The 17,243-nt window shown below is 37.7% G+C and overlaps 1 protein-coding gene across 7 annotated transcripts in view; it reads right to left on the bottom strand.

The window, feature by feature from the left end:
• The window catches only part of LOC115520450 (serine/threonine-protein kinase TNNI3K), a 289,743-nt gene that overhangs the window by 161,720 nt on the left and 110,780 nt on the right, over window positions 1-17,243 (bottom strand). For all 7 annotated transcript variants that reach the window (XM_032594324.1, XM_032594325.1, XM_030324809.2 and 4 more), the window contains 6 exons: window positions 11,948-12,034; window positions 10,800-10,856; window positions 9,735-9,827; window positions 9,593-9,650; window positions 9,272-9,466; window positions 8,422-8,526 (listed from right to left, as the gene is read on the bottom strand). In XM_032594324.1, the coding sequence (XP_032450215.1) occupies window positions 8,422-8,526; window positions 9,272-9,466; window positions 9,593-9,650; window positions 9,735-9,827; window positions 10,800-10,856; window positions 11,948-12,034 (595 nt within the window). The remainder of the gene's footprint in view (window positions 1-8,421; window positions 8,527-9,271; window positions 9,467-9,592; window positions 9,651-9,734; window positions 9,828-10,799; window positions 10,857-11,947; window positions 12,035-17,243) is intronic.

The raw sequence follows: 17,243 nt of genomic DNA, 5'->3' as shown, positions 1-17,243 counted from the left end.
GGAAACCATCAAAACCTTAGAGGAGAAAGCAGGGAAAAACCTCTCTGACCTCAGCCACAGCAATTTCTTACTTGACACATCCCCAAAGGCAAGGGAATTAAAAGCAAAAATGAACTATTGGGAGCTCATGAAGATAAAAAGCTTCTGCACAGCAAAGGAAACAATCAAGAAAACTAAAAGGCAACCAACAGAATGGGAAAAGATATTTGCAAATGACATATTGGACAAAGGGCTAGTATCCAAAATCTATAAAGAGCTCACCAAACTCCACACCCGAAAAACAAATAATCCAGTACATAAATGGGCAGATAACATGAATAGACACTTCTCTAAAGAAGACATCCAGATGACCAACAGGCACATCAAAAGATAATCAACGTCGCTCCTCATCAGGGAAATACAAATCAAAACCACATTCAGATATCACCTCACACCAGTCAGAGTGGCTAAAATGAACAAAACAGGAGACTATAGATGCTGGCGAGGATGTGGAGAAACGGGAACCCTCTTGCACTGTTGGTGGGAATGCAAACTGGTGCAGCTGCTCTGGAAAACAGTGTGGAGGTTCCTCAAAAAATTAAAAATAGACCTACCCTGTGACCCAGCAGTAGCACTGCTAGGAATTTACCCAAGAGATACAGGAGGACTGATGCATAGGGGCAGTTGTGCCCCAATGTTTATAGCAGCACTCTCAACAATAGCAAAATTATGGAAAGAACCTAAATGTCCATCAACTGACAAATGGATAAAGAAATTGTGGTTTATATACACAATGGAATACTATGTGGCAATGAGAAAGAATGAAATATGGCCCTTTGTAGCAGCGTGGATGGAACTGGAGAGTGTTATGCTAAGTGAAATAAGTCATACAGAGAAGGACAGATTCCATATGTTTTCACTCCTATGTGGATCCTGAGAAACTTAACAGAAGACCATGGGGGAGGGGAAGGAAAAAAAATGGTTAGAGAGGGAGGGAGCCAAAACAGAAGAGACTCCTAAAAACTGAGAACTAACTGAGGGTTTATGGGGGGTGGGAGAGAGGGGTGGGTGGGTGATGGGTATTGGGAAGGGCACCTGTTGGGATGAGCACTGGGGGTCGTATGGAAACCAATTTGACAATAAATTTCATATTAAAAAATTAAAAAAAAAATGAAAAATAAAAAACAAATAAAAAAATGGGTCTTGAGTGACTTCATGGAAAGGTGCCACACCAACAACCTATTTATTCACATAATCAAGATACACACTTCTATTGTTTTGGGACCATTATCCATTTTTTTTAGTCTATTATTGTAGCAGATAATACCCTAACAAATTCAGATTTCATCTTAGAAAACTGAATAGTTTAGTGTCTTTTTTCCCCTATTACTCAAAGCAGTAATGAAATGCACAGAGATCGCTTTAAAAATTAATCTGGAAATCTGAACTCACATTATATTTTTGGACAAAAACATTTCAGAACTACTGGTACCCCTTTAACCCTGAGGCCCTAAGTTCTAAGGCATCCATTGTAGGTAATGAATACATTTCTCGTCTATGTATCTCGGATGGTATAACTATGTCTCATCCTTGGGAGAATTAAGAAAATTGTCCCTCAAATCATTTCCATAGGGCTTAATTCCTTCAGGATTCCAGTTGAGAAAGGCTGGAAGCCTTACAAAAACATGCAAATGTGTATGCTTATATGTGTATTGATACAAAATACACAGACACAATTTATATGAGTCTTTATCCTTCTATATGTGTATTGATTTATTATATATAGTTCTGTATTCTTCCAGAGTTTATAGTCTTGAATACTCATATCACCTGTGTGTACTGCAATTGTCCAATATCGAAACTTATACTTCTGTTTTGGCTGCCTTTGAAGATTCTACACTCCTGGGAACTTTTTAGTATTAACCACAAATTAGAAATTAGATGTTCCAGAGTACCTTAAGTATACATAGCACAACTCCTATGGAAACTGCTGGGTCTTGGGATCTACTCTATGTTGTAGGTATCATGGGCCTTTGGACTCAGTCTTTTGCATTCATTATTAAATAGATGAATGAATGAATGAATGAATGAATGAATGATTATACTGTACTTTGGGCAATTATTCTCAAAACATTTAGAATTCTACTATGAATTAATTCCTCAATATTCCCACTCCACTCTGGCAGCAGAGAAGGGTGAGACTGTATGGCAAATGGTTAGTGTAATTGCCATGAGACTTGAAGGTTGTTCTCAAAGGTTGAATCACCAGGGGTACTCTATAAAAATATGGTAACTGGGCCCCACCTCTGGAAATTCTGATGAAAGAAGCATCAGGTTTTTTTTTTTTTTTTTTTTTTTTAAAGTTCTCCCACAGTTTCTAATGTGCAGCTAGGGTTGAGAAAACTGTTAGGACAATATTTCCCCTTCTTGTTTGATCATAAGAATAAGCTGGTAATCTTGTTTAAAAGTATGGATTCTTAGGCCCATTTTAGGACATTCTCAATCTGTGCCTTTAAAGGAGGAGTCTTTGAATTTTTGTTTTTTAATTTTTTTAAATGTTTTAATTTATTTTGAGAGGCAGAGCACAAGTGGGGGAGGGGCAGAGAGAGGGAGACACAGAATGCAAAGCAGGCTCCAGGCTCTGAGCTGTCAGCATAGAGTCGGATGTAAGGCTCAAACTCATGAATCGCAAGATCATGACCCCAGCTGAAGTCGGACACTTAACCGACTGAGCCACCCAGGCACCCCTTGTTTTTTTTATGAGGGTCCCAGATGATGCTTATGATAGGGAAATTTGGGAAAATACTTCATTAGCTTCCAAGCTCTTCTAGAAAAAAAATGCTAAGGGCTATCATTCTCAGCTGTATCCCTAGGCATAGCACAGACTCTGGTTCATATTAAGCACTCAAGAATTCATATTAATTAATTAATTCATTCCACTTTGAAAATGGAAATGGATGAGAAAATTTTGACAAAATTTAAAATGTCACTGTGACCGGTTTAATACTAGAGAATTACAAAGTAGAGTTATGAAGGATTTCATGAGTTTCAGTGGATTCTCTTTCATGATCTACTACAATTATTGCACTGTAATCAATTGGTTTGCATTTAGAACTTCAGAATTCTTTGCAAGGTAATATTTGCCAGTGAATATTAAACTCTACATAACCACTTATTGGGAAAGTCACCAGGGAAAGGCATAGCTGAGAGTAGACTATAAGAACTAAGGAATACCACTGCACCCAACAGTTCAGTAGTTAGAAGAAACTGTTAACAATTCGTTTATTCGTACTTGACTGAGTTTTTTTCAATGCAAGGCTTTTATATGTGTATTCAATTGAAAGGCATATCCACACATCAGCTTAAAAACAATTATTAAACATTTTTTACCAATAATTTTTTCTCTAATGCTTTTTGAAACCTTCACAAATTTAGTTAAATGTGATCTTCAAAATTAACCTTCTTTTAGCCTTTACCAGCTTTGTCAGTTTATAGTATCTGTCATTATTCATGAGTAAGTTGGCTGTTTTTAAATTGTCATTAATTATTTTCCTTTATTGATACCCAAATAAGCTGATACTCAAAAATCAATAGTAGTCTTTCTCAGATGTAGACCTACACCCCCAACTAATTGCTTGTGTTACATAAAAAGAAATATTGATATGTATGAGAATATTGTAGAGTATTTTCCATCTTCTACATATAAGGGAACAAGTGAAGGGTTAATAGCAATAGCAAATGTCATTTGTATAGTGCTTCACAGTTTACAAAATGCTTTGATATACATATCTCATGGGAGTACAATGGCCGCTCTATGAAGTATCACTATTTCATTGCATACAGTGCATATATATACTTATACAGGGGAAAAGACCATTCCTTTGATCCATATATGTTTGCAATGATATTTTGGTTTCAATGTTAAACAATTTGGAAAATGTACTTTTCCAAGGAAACACAGAGAGCTGTTTGTATTCAGTAAAAAGGCTCAAAGCCGTTAGCTGTAAACCGTGCTTTGCAAGCTCCAATGCTGCAAAATGAATGTATAAATTGGGCCAAGTATAAGTTGGTAAGTTGGTAGGTAGTGGGGTCTACAACAAATTGTTAAGTTCATTGCTGTCTAAAGCTATATACATTTAAAAAATATTTAAGGGTGTCTGGGTGGCTCAGTTGGTTAAGCATCTGACTTCGGCTCAGGTCATGATCTCGGTTTGTGAGTTCGAGCCCCACATCAGGCTCTGTACTGATAGCTCATAGTGTGGAGCCTGTTTCAGATTCTGTGTCTGTCTCTCTCTCTCTCTCTGCCCCTCCCTTGCTCGTGATCTTTCTCTCTTTTTCTCTCAAAAATGAATAAATATTAAAAATTTTTTAAAAATATTTAAACACTATAGACCAAAGGAAACATATTATATAGATTTTCTGTTCCACACGAAAAGAACATGGGTTGTAAAAGAAGAAACAAAGCAGGAACACAGAAACACAAGGAGATATGAGAAATTATTTGGGTCACAGGAAACACAAAAAGCAAAGTTGGTAAATGCTGATGATGCTTATTTAGTACCATCAACCTCTGTCTCTCTGTTCTGACTTGGTTTTGTTGTTGTTCTTGGGACAGCATAATATAATGTTAAAAATACTGTATGTTATGGGGGCGCCTGGGTGGCGCAGTCGGTTAAGCGTCCGACTTCAGCCAGGTCACGATCTCGCGGTCCGTGAGTTCGAGCCCCGCGTCGGGCTCTGTGCTGACTGCTCAGAGCCTGGAGCCTGTTTCCGATTCTGTGTCTCCCTCTCTCTCTGCCCCTCCCCCGTTCATGCTCTGTCTCTCTCTGTCCCAAAAATAAATAAAAACGTTGAAAAAAAATTAAAAAAAAAAATACTGTATGTTATGGATGTCACCTTGGAATTAGTTTCCTTATCAGTAAAGTGGAGATAATAATAGCTATGTTATAGAATTGTCGTGAGATTAACTGAGCATACATGAACTCCTTTCACATTGTGAGTGGTAAATAAATGGTGGGTATTATCATTCTAATCATCATCATTGGAAAGAACCACTTCCTTACACATTCCTACAACTTCTCCTTAGTACATACTTAAAGATCAAAATTAACTTCCAGACCTGTATGGTGAGAAGCTTGCCAAAGGAAAGGCAGAGTTCCTTCCTCTCACTCATATAAATCAACAACCACAAAACCAAAGACAGAGTGTCCCCTTTCTGTAAGCTGATCAATAAGCTCAAACAGCCTCTTTACTCTGCACCATAAAAAAGTATTGGGAAAATTAGACTACCTAAAAGTAGCCATACTTGTACCAACTATGCCATTGCTTCCTGAAACGATATTCACCAAAACGCCCCTAGAACTTGGTTCAGTTAAAAACACATTGATTGAACATCTCTGTGATAAAGAGAAAAGGATCTTTGCTCTTGAAGCCCTGACACACCCAGATTAGTGGGAAAAAGAAAAATGTAAACAGGTCATTTCAATACAAAAACTCAAACATGTCCGAGTTCCTCACTCTGATGGGCATCTTTCCTTTTACCTCTTTCAGTGGGACTTCAGAAGCATTGTAGACATGCAAGGGTTAGTATGCTGTGAGAACACTGTTCTTCAAAGTCCAGCCTATTCTTCAAAGTCCAGCTTTAGCCCTACATCCTCCAGGAAGCTTTCCACTCTACTTTGATCTTTGACTTACTCGAAATCCTTTGATTTCCAGTAAAATTGCCACTTAATCATTTTGGTTCCTAGTAATTTTATACCTTACATGGGAAATAAATTGTTTCCTGGGCACGTGTTCTATGTACCCAACCATAGTGTAGTAAGCCCTCTAAGCAGAAAGACTTATACTCTTTTGAGCAATATACAGTGTTATATCTGCATTAATCTGAAAAACTGAATGTTTTATTGTTGGCAGATTAAGATTAGTAAAAACTAGTTCACAAATAATAAATGCAATAGTTTGGGACTCTATTATATTGAGTGCACCTATGAAACAGTGTTTTATAAAATTTGAAGACTTTTTGGTATGATTTAAAGCATTGGAATTATCAGAAACAGAAAAATATTGCAAATATAAACATATCTGTTACACAGTAAATGTTCTATTTCTACTTTTAATCATCATTTATATTTTTGGTCCTGTTTTACAACCTGGTGGTAACAACTTGCATTTACTCACAGGGCAACAGAATACACATTCAATTGCCCCATAATTGAAGAGTTACAGCAAGACAAAACTTTTGATGATCACTCATTTGTTTTAATACCACATGCAAAATGGTTGTGATGATAAGATAACACTCCTAAAACTCACAAATCATCAGTTTATATTATGCTAACTTATCACTTAAATCTATTTCCTAAATATTTTTACTGAAACTCAAAGAAAAAAATATTTATTAACATAAATGTTTTTAAAAGAGGTAAAAAAACCCAAAAAACCTAATAACAACAAAGAAATGAACTTTGTATGAAAACTAATGATTTTAAATGGATTAAATCTCACACACATTTACTTCTAATATCTAAGATTCACTTTCATATCTAATTTATTTTATCTCCCCTATCTTTAATATGTCCTCCCTTTCATTTCCACTGCCACTAGTAAAATTCTGCTTTTCATTACTTCTCAGTTATATTACTGCAACAACTGCTTCATCAGTTTGTTGACTTTCCCATCAAGTTGATCTTTTCCAATGATGCTAGATTAATTATTACATAACACAGTTCCAAACTTCTGATTCCTAGCTCAACCATTTGCACTGCTTACTTTCTTACCGAACAAAGTCCAAACTACCTAAAGTCTAGGATTCACTGATTTCTGTGCTATTGTTCCAATTTATCTTCCTGAATTTCTTTCCCAATCATATGCTTCCTACATTACACATATTACATACATTCATAGACACTTCATCCACTAAAGCTAAACTACTCATTGTTCTTGTATATGCCTTTAACATTCTAATCTCTATTTTCTTAATGTTTTCTCTAAGCCTAGGCTACTCTCCCAAATTCTACCCATCCTTTGGAGCCAAGTTCAAATGTCCCTTCTTTCATGAAGATGTTTCTAAATTCCTCAGAAGTAGTTAATATTCTTCTTTCTGAAATTTTATAGAATTTTAAAATGTCTCTCTTATGGAACTTGTTACTTTATACCTAAAACATACTTAGGTAAGTGTTTCTCTGCTTTACTAAAACTGTGAAAAGCCCTTGAGAATGGAGTGTATGGCAGCTTCACATCATAAGCTCTAATGGGCCAAGTATAAAGGCTTCAAACATAGTAGATCCCCAAATAGTTGTTGAACAAAAGGCTGAATGGAGTGATTACTTGTTAGTAGTCTCAGAATTGTGGACTTTATACAAAAGATTATGTATGGGATGTATATGAATGTTATTGATAATCATTCAATGAAAATTATTGCCTTTGAATAATCTGACTCGTTTCATAAACTAGATCAGTGGTTGTCCAGCTCTTCTCCACAGCACCTTTGGGACTCCACAGACGTGGCCTGGGGATCTCCCTCCTGGGCAGTAGAAAATGGTAAGTGAACAGATTTCTGTACTCTGCATTCTGCCTTCAACTAAAGCTGCTACATTTTGTATATTGGCCTTCTTGTAAGACTTTGCTTAGAAAGCTTTCACTGTTTAAAAAGTTTTTTTGAGGGGCGCCTGGGTGGCTCAGTTGGTTGAGCGACCAACTTTGGCTCAGGTCCTGATCTCACGGTTTGTGAGTTCGAGCCTCGTGTTGGGCTCTGTGCTGACAGCTCAGAGCCTGGAGCGTGCTTCTGATTCTGTGTCTCCCTCTCTCTCTGCCCCACCCCACTCATGCTCTGTCTCTGTCTCAGAAATAAACATTAAAAAAAATTTTTTTAGAGTTTTTTTGAAATCCCTTGGGGTTTTACTCCTAGAATACTATAATTCCGTATTTGTTTCAAGTCTCTGACCCACACGAAAATAACTTCACATGAAAACTAGGTAAATGAGCTGCTGTGTTTTTGGCTGAACTTACTATTAGAAAAATACCAGAATGGTAGCACAAAAGTAGGTAATTTAAATCAGGACCTCTTATAATACCTGACTTTGTATGAGACCTGCTATAATAGTCTTTGACCTAAATTTTTGATCTGACTTTATTGACTTGAGAACAAGCTAGCTGGTGAATCTTACAGACATCATTCTCTTTGTGGCCATTTCTCATAGATTTGAAAGATCCCTGAGAGGCAGTTATATAGCTTTCTATTTCTGTAAAAGACAATGACAAAACTTTCTATCACCTAGCCTTAAAGTAGCCTTTCCCCTTACCCACAAAGAAGAAAACTGATTTGCACTGTATCTTCACAGTGCTGATTTGCACTGTATCTTCAGTGAACAGACACTTAAATCTGTCTTAGACTCCCAGTTAGTTACACAATCCTATGTTCATTATTTGAGGTGGGGGGAATACCTGTTTAAGTCACGGTGTATAATTGGCTGTGTCAGGTTGTGAAGGTACTCCATACCTTTGGCAACATCTACTGCAATAATTAATTTAGACTGCAAATCAAGAATCCTAGAATTTAAAAAAAAAGATTTAGTGAGAATGAAATGGTCAAAGCCAATAACACATCTTTCTAAAAGAAATCAATGGTGTGTGTGTGATTTGTTATTCTGTGTATCTTTCAGCCTTTTTTGCTTTATTGAAGATTAAGCTAAAAATTCAAAAAAATCTGGAAAAATAGGTTTCCACATCAGAAAATGCTTAATTCTAAATCAGCCTAGATATCAACCCCACATATTTAAAATATTTTACTTGAGTTTATAATATTTATAATATTATACTTAATTTTTTATAATAACATAAAATTGATTCCATTTTAATAACTGAGAAAAACCACACTCTGATTATTGTATGCATATATCTAGGAAGTGAATTAGAATTGATTGTGCAAGGCTATTCTTTTTTAACTTTAAAGCATAAATGCTTGGACCCCTGATAATTATTTTATTCTGAGCTTACATATATCTGCTTTATTGGTATGTCATATTAACTTAATTAGTGTAAGCTTCAGTTGCTAATTTAAATTCCTTGGATTTGTTATCTTCAACTGAATTCCTGTTAGGAAAGTACGGAAATATTTCTATTCATTAAAACATAATTCTTGGGCATAAATTATTAGCCATCTTTAAAATGCTACCTTTCCTAGCATTCAGAGATGTCAGAAGGTAAAGGGTCACCCAAGCAGAAAGTCTCTGAGGTGTTGCAAGGATAATTCCAATGACACTTAAAAGGATAAGTCAGAACAAGAGAACCATACCTCTTCTGTTCGTGAAGGAGGGAGAATAGAGAACCCCCTGATATGTACTGGGTGACAATGGCGAACTGGCTGGGATCATTCAAGCAAGCACCCACAAACTGAATTACACATGGATGATTGAGCCGGCAGAGAATGGACACCTCTCGGCAAAACATATCCACGTCTGATTTGGAGCAGTAGGTGTTGGCTCGGTAACTGCAAATGGCAGGAGCGGGGAATCCTCAGTCAACAGATGGATCAAAACAAGGGGCTTGCCATGCATATGCTTCTTAAAGTTCACAACTCCAGTCTGATACTAAATTTTCTCATTTGCTCGCTTACCGTTTTATAGCCACTATTTTATTTCTGCACCGTCCTTTATATACTTTCCCAAAAGAACCTAAAATTGTTTAAGAGAAATGAATAAACACATATTATCTTGAGCTCTTGAAACTAACAGCAGACTAGTGTTTTCTTAGGTTACCTGAGCCGATAATCTCATGGAACTCAATTTCTGAGAGTTGAAGATGGAAATGTGAGGGTAATCCAGCCCTTAGGAGGAGGACATCTGCCTTCTCTGCAAATAGGAATTGTTATTTTCTTTTTTAAGATTAAAAAGCACACATGGATGTGTCCACATGATTTACATACATGCTTTACTTAACGAAAAATGTCATTCCCCAGTAACATCTATTTTCCAAATACAGTTGACTCTTTGGAGATACTAAAACCTTATCACAAATGATCCCTATTCCCTGCATTAAAATCATGTTAGTTTTCTGTCTCTGTTCTCTGACCTTTGTTATCAGGGCTAAGGGTTTATTCCTAATCTGATCAATAACTAGCTTGTCTGCCTGACATGGCAACCCTGGAGTACAGTTCGTATCACATCATGATAAGGAGTTTTATCTGGTCAACCCCGGAAGCATACCACAGTAGGCTTAGCCAAATATCCATCAGCTAAATCTCAAAGGGATGCCAGTTAGATGTCAAAAAATAAGTATGTGAATCATTCAGAGGAAACATCCCAAACCAAAGATAATTTTTTAAAAAACTTCAAATTCTAAATAGTTACATATAAATTTATAGTTGAATTATATATTTTAAAAATTTTCCTGATTCAATGCTATTAATTTCTATGTGCAGCATCCACACAAGAATTTTCCAAGGTATTACTTATTTGGGGTCTTTTGAAAAATAACTTCTTTGTTCAAATTTATTTTCCTATGGCAAACCTATTCCCAATTCTCCTCAAAGATATTAACATTGGTAATTTAGATTTCATTGAAAGTACAAATGTCTTTAAGAACTTGATCTTTCTTTAATACTTATGAAATTCTCACTGTTATACCTTCATGAAGCAAGATGCCATATGAAAAATAGTACAGAGGTAAGATTAACGGTGGGAAGAATGGCTTATTGGTAATATTGTTTATGCACGCAAAATAGTCATCATGTATAATATGTGAAACAAAATAGAAAGTTATTGTATGTGAGCCAATTGTTATCCTGAGTGATAAAGTGTAACAATTGTCCCATATTGAAATACCTTTTGTCATGCTTTTAATCTTCCCCAAGGGAGATGGAAGAGACACATAGGAGCCATCTAGAAATCAAATTAGATTATAGAGTTGAAGGTAGCCATCATTTTTTTCTACACAAACATTAAACATTATAAAAAGCAGGTGACAAAAGAAATTTGCTAAGAAAACCAAGTGAGAATATAGCTTTAACCCAGGTCTTTCTCTGTATACTGAAACTGCACAGTGAGTGTTTATTTAGAGAGAACACAAAAAGATTAAAAAACAAAAAAACAAGGTCTAGCAGACTCCAACAGATTTAATTTGTGTCTGGGTATGATATTCTCTGGCCTGCCTTAATAGATTACTAAAATGGAACATGACTGCTCTCAGCTCACCCAGGCCTTCCTAGTCATGCATAAGCCTCATAGAAAACCAGTCCAGGGAATGTTAGTTAAACCTGAAGGAACTGCAGATTCGTAAATTAGAAAAACAGCTTAAATGAAGGCTTCTTCTGGTTTTAAGTATATTTATTTTGAGAGAAGGAGAGAGCATGAGTGCGGCAGGGGCAGAGAGAGAGGGAGAATCTCAAGCAGGCCCTACACCATCAGCATAGAGCCAGATGCTGGGCTTGATCTCACAAACCATGAAATCATAACCTGAGCCAAAAATCAAGACTTGGATGCTCAACCAAGTGAACCACCCAGGTGCCCCAAGTGAAGGCTTCTTTATTTTCAGCTTCACCCAGACATAAGTTTTCTTAAAATAAAGCTAATCTGACATGCCCTCCTCTCTAACCCCGGAATATAATAGTAATAGAAACAAATGAAATAAGTCATACAGAGAAAGACAGATACCATATGTTTTCACTCTTATGTGGATCCTGAGAAACATAACAGAAGACCATGGGGGAGGGGAAGGAAAAAAAAAGACGTTAGAGAGGGAGGGAGTGAAACCATAAGAGACTCTTAAAAACTGAGAATGAACTGAGGGTTGATGGGGGGTTGGAGGGAGGGGGGGGTGGATGATGGGTATTGAGGAGGGCACCTGTTGGGATGAGCACCGGGTGTTGTATGGAAACCAATTTGACAATAAATTTCATTAAAAAAAAAAAAAAAAGGTTTACCTTTGGGCACAATATTGTACTAACAACAAAAACTGAGTAAGAAAGTGATACCTCCTCCAGGCTGAGAATATTCATTACAGGGCAATTCATCCTGCGGTCTCTTATAATGCTTCAGGAGTGTGACAATCGGATCATGTCCTTCATGAAAAGACAAAAAGGACAAAGAGTCTTAACTTCTGTTTGATTTATTCAGCTCACCATATAACTCAAAAGTGACTAGAGACAGCTTGAAGCATAGGCTCTATCTTAAGAGATAATATACTGCAATAGGAATGTAGTACTTTCATTCATTCAGTCAGTCAAAATAATTCACTGAGACTCTACTACATGTGAGACTCTATGTTAAGCACTATATTGGGTGGGGGATATACAAAGAACAGTGACTCTGGTTCTATCCCCAAGAAGCTTAGTGTAGTTGAATAATGATGAGAATTTTTAAATGAGGAAATATGAGGTGCTAAGGGCACCATTAAAAGGGTGAAAAGCACATATGGTAACCAGGAAAGAGGGATGAGTTTGCTTTGATTGAACATTACATTTCATTGGCAACTGCAGTATATAACATGGCCCTAAGATAATTTACATAGGTTTTTGTGACAGGAGACAGCTGGCTGGCTTGCTATCAATATTTGTACTCCCCATTCATGTAGTGATTTTGTCACTGGGAATGGCTGTCCACCCCGGGAGGTCAGTGCCCTGTCATCCCTGCATCCAGTTATGGCCTTGAGAGAAATTCTCACCAAGGGAACATGAGCAAAAGTGATGCTGCTTCCAACTCTGGGCTTTTAGAAAAAGACCTTCTCTACTCTTCCTATGTGCTTGCTGGATGCAGATGGTTGGGAGATGGGAGATGGAAGAAAGCCATCTACTGACCAGAAATGCCCACACTAGACTTTTACACAACCGAGAAATAAATTTCTACTACATAACACCACCAAAATTAGGCAGGGGGGGGGTGTTATTAATTGTAATAGGTACTTATTGTGTAAGATAAAAAATGCTAAATGCTCCTCTGAGTAGACCAATGATTTTAAATAGAACTAAACTTTTTGATATTGTATTATGTTTTAACTATAAAAATAATCTACTGAAGCTAATTTATACAAGAGAAAAATAAAGTCAGCCTTAAAGACCCTGCCAAAAGACTTGTGAAATGCAACAGAACTCATTGTAAAAATGGTACACTTTAGGAATTGAGAAAGCAGAAGTGCTTATCCATCACAGAGGGTTCATAGTTAACATTGATTCAGAAAACACCTAGCTAATGTATACAGTATATGCTGAGAGTTATGCCTGCTTACCAAATCCCCCTTCAAAAAGAGAAAAAGATTTTAATAGAGCATGCAAGATCATGAGATGGAGTAATTAAGATACTAACTAGCATTAAAAGCTTTTCCTGGGGCATCTGGGTGGCTCAGTTGGTTAAGTGAACGACTTCAGCTCAAGTCAGGATCTCATTGTTTGTGAGTTCAAACCAGGTGTTGTAACTCTGTGCTGGCAGCCCACAGCCTGCTTTGAATTCTCTGTCTCCCTCTCTTTCTGTCCCTCCCCTGCTCTCTCTCTCTCTCTCAAAAATAAACAAAATAAACATTTAAAAAAAAGCTTTTCCAAATGTAATATCCCAACACCAGCTTCTTCAAGAAAAACAACATTGTGATGATGATTAATAAAATTGGTAGCAAAACTTAAATCTACCGAGTTAACAACTGGTGTTCATTTTCTTATCCACAGATTTCAATTTATGACTGGTAGATTTATAATTTTCTCAAATCACAGACATAGGTTATGACGAAATAATGAGGAGCCAGTCCTATTCACACTTTTTCTTTGGATTCTCCCGTGATCACAATCAGGGAAACCTCAGAACCCGAATGGCATTAGCCAATAGGCAAATTTCTAAAGAGACTAGTAGGCAGAAGGAACAGATAATGTAAAGGTTCCAAGATGGGAGCAAACGTGACACCTTCAGAAATGAAAGAAGGCCAGTGTGGCCAGAGCATCACAGGCAAGGATGAGAGTGGTTCCAGACTTGGCTGGAGAAACAGATGAGTGCACATCACATCAGGTAGTGCTTCACAAACTTTTTAGTGTGTTTAAGCATCACTTGGAGAGCATGTTAAACCACAGATTCCTAAGCCCTGCCCCAAGAGATTCTGACTGAAAGGTCTACAGTGGGACCTGAGAGTTGCTTTTCTGACAAAGTCCCAAGTGATGCTGATTAGGAGTCCACACTTTGATGCTACTGATGTGGAGTTTTGGATTTTATGACAGAGTTTGGATTTTAATGTAGGTGAAATGGGGAACACTTGAGGATTTTTTTTAACGTTTATTTATTTATTTTGAGTGAGAGAGAATGTAAGCGAGTGAGCAGGGGTGGAGCAGAGAGAGAGAGAGAGGGAGAGAGAGAATCCCAAGTAGGCTCCACTCACCAGGAGTCTGATGTGGGGCTCCATCTCACGACTGTGAGATAATGACCTGAGCCGAAATCAAGGGTCTGATGCTTAACTGACAGAGCCACCTATGTGCCCCTGAAGGATTTTAATTAGTAGAAGGACATGACTTGTTTTACCTTTTAAAAAAGGTCCTTATTTACAAGTTAGAACTATGATACACCCTCGTAAGGCTGTTGTAAAGATTGAGATAATGCATGTGATAGGCCTAGCAATTTTAAGATATAAATATGCCTCTCAGATCTTTTCACTGCTTTTTGCCTTACTGTTTAGCCCCAAGAATTGTAAATGAACTTGGAAACTCCTTTATGGAACTTCAGATAAATTTTCTAAACATCAATATATTCCATTTCTATTGCTGCTATTGTTAATTACTGCAAACTTAGTGGCTTAAACAACACAACTGTATTATTTTCTAGCTCTGGTAGTCAGAAGTCCGACATAGCTCTCAATGGGCTAAAGCAAGGTGTTGGCAAGCTTCATTCCTTTCTAGAGGCTCTTGAGGAAGGTCAATTTTGTTGCTTTTTTCCAGCCCTGAAAGACCACTGACATTCCTTGGCTGTGGCCCCCCTTTTAGATTTTCAAAGCTAGCAATGGCTGGCTGAATCATTCTCACTCCACATCACTCTGACCTCTGCTTCTGCCTCCCTCTTCTGCATTTAAGGACCCCTGCTATTACACAGAGCTCACTGATATAATCCAGGATAGTCTTTTTCTAAAAGTCAGCTAATTAGCAGCCTTAATTCCCCTTTCCCATGTAAGGCAGCATACTCATAAACTTCAGGAAATAGGCCCTGGACAGTTTTGGGGGGCATTACTCTGCCACCACCCCCAGTATGATGAAAATTTCAGTGTGCTCTGTTTGCGTGTTGGTACTGCTTCCTGTTGTGCACTTCCCTTTCTTTCCCAGGGCTGATGGTCATTTTAATCTCAAGATAGAAGTAGCACAACCAACAAAAAGTTATCTGGAATTAAAATTCCCCTTCATCTGTCCTGCTGCTAGATTCATAGGTTCTGAGGTTTGTCTGCTCCTGTCTATGCTTTCTGCCCCCACTTTCATAGGACCTGTGTTGCTTTAAGTTGTTCTTTTACTTAATTTGGTCTTTAAGTGTTTGGGACCAAGAAAAACAAAAAAACAAAACAAATTATCTTATTTCCGTTTTTCCTTTGGGAAAAATAAAACAACCTAAACCCCAAGCATTTACCCAAGCATAACAAAGCTTAATTCACAAAGCCCACATCCCTGCCTGTCTCAGCCTCTCTGTTGGACTGACTGTGGCTGACAGCAGAGAGGGAGAGGGCCTCCTGCTTTCCCTAGTGAAGCAGAAAGCCGCATCTTGAATCCTGACCGTCTGTGTAAGTCCGTGATCACACCCTTGATGTTACCTTTCATTTCAACAGCTCTCTTGGCTCCACTTGCTCTGAGCAGTTTTAATTTCCTGCCAGCACAGTGGCACAATTTGCTGGCATTTTCTTTGGGATGCTTTTCATCAAGAGCCTAATGAGTGCCTGGGTTCTGGCTGATGATAAGCACGAGGCTGCCAGGGAAATGCCAAGAGGCCCCTTGGCTCTGGAAGGCATCTCCGCCTGATTTCCCACCTCCTGCTAACTATGGGCTGAGGCGCACATGTATGGGAAATTCTCCACTGCTATCACTGCTCTGACAAACTACCAAAGTGTATGCAAAGAAACCTGAAAACCACTAGGGCCCAGCTCCCTGATACTTGGGCACAAGGAGTTAAGTAGAAAAATGCCTTGATGGAACTCACTAAATGGACTTGTTAAGGCAAACTCCTGATAATGGATATACCCAGATAACCAAGGCACACTAATGGAACACGTCCAGAGATAATCAAACTTCCACTAATTAAATAAAATGTTTTCCCATATCTAAGAATTTACTATCTACATCCAAGTATTTTACCCAAAACAGGAGGTTGCTATGTTATTAGCCTAATGCAGTTATAATAATGCTTTGCACATTCGGAGGATTACTCATTGGAGCCCATGAAGGTTTTTGCCAGCTTGGAGTGTCTTTCATATCTTGCACCCCACTCTTCTAGTCTGTCTGTACCATTCAAATTCCATGTTTTCCCTTTAATTCATCTCCTGTTGCTTTCCTTATACTTGGGAGCTATTTCCCCCAACCGCAAATTGCTTTGCTTTCAGCTTTCTGAATATCTGTATCTTAAAATCTAGGTTGTTGTGTAAGGCTACACGTCCATTCAAAGGGCTGTTACCTAGACAGTTTACTATGTATGTCAAGGCATGTAACAGAGGGTTCCTAATTATTCAAGAAGGAAAAGGACCCATCTTATTATATCCCTATAAAGTTGTGTCTCCACCCCCACCACTTCATCTTAGGAATAACAGATGCTGTTTATTGCTATGAAAAATTATTTTAAGTACTAGGTCTGAAGATTAACAGTAAACGACACTGGTACTAAGATCTTCTCCCAGATGTTGTGACTCTGAAGCCCCCTGGGTCTGAGGTGGAGAACATAGGGATTGGGTCTTGATTACATAAGCTAAGGAATTCTTATTGACTTCACATGTCCAAAATGCCCAGGTGATCAAAGGCGCAGTCTCAGCCTTTCTTTGGACTGCCTCAAAGAAGAAAAATTTCACAGTAATGGTATAGATGAGACTTTGCTCAATTTTGTTATCTCCCCTTGCCTGCATGTTAAAAACTCATCTTCCAAAAGCATTGAAAGGTGGGACCAGAGTATGGCTCCTGATGTTTGTTTTTCCTCCTGCCAGTTCTGGTCTAAACACTGTCATTTAAATTAGAGGCAAGAAAAATTCAAGATTTGCTACACCAGCTCATCACTTAAATCTGAAAGATGCTTTCATAAGAAAGGGTACACACATCGCTTTCTCTCCATATTCTTGTCCGT

This window comes from Lynx canadensis, chromosome C1 (assembly GCF_007474595.2).
Source record: "Lynx canadensis isolate LIC74 chromosome C1, mLynCan4.pri.v2, whole genome shotgun sequence".
In the NCBI taxonomy this organism is placed as follows: Eukaryota; Metazoa; Chordata; class Mammalia; order Carnivora; family Felidae; genus Lynx; species Lynx canadensis.
This window is presented reverse-complemented; position numbering and strand designations above follow the sequence as displayed.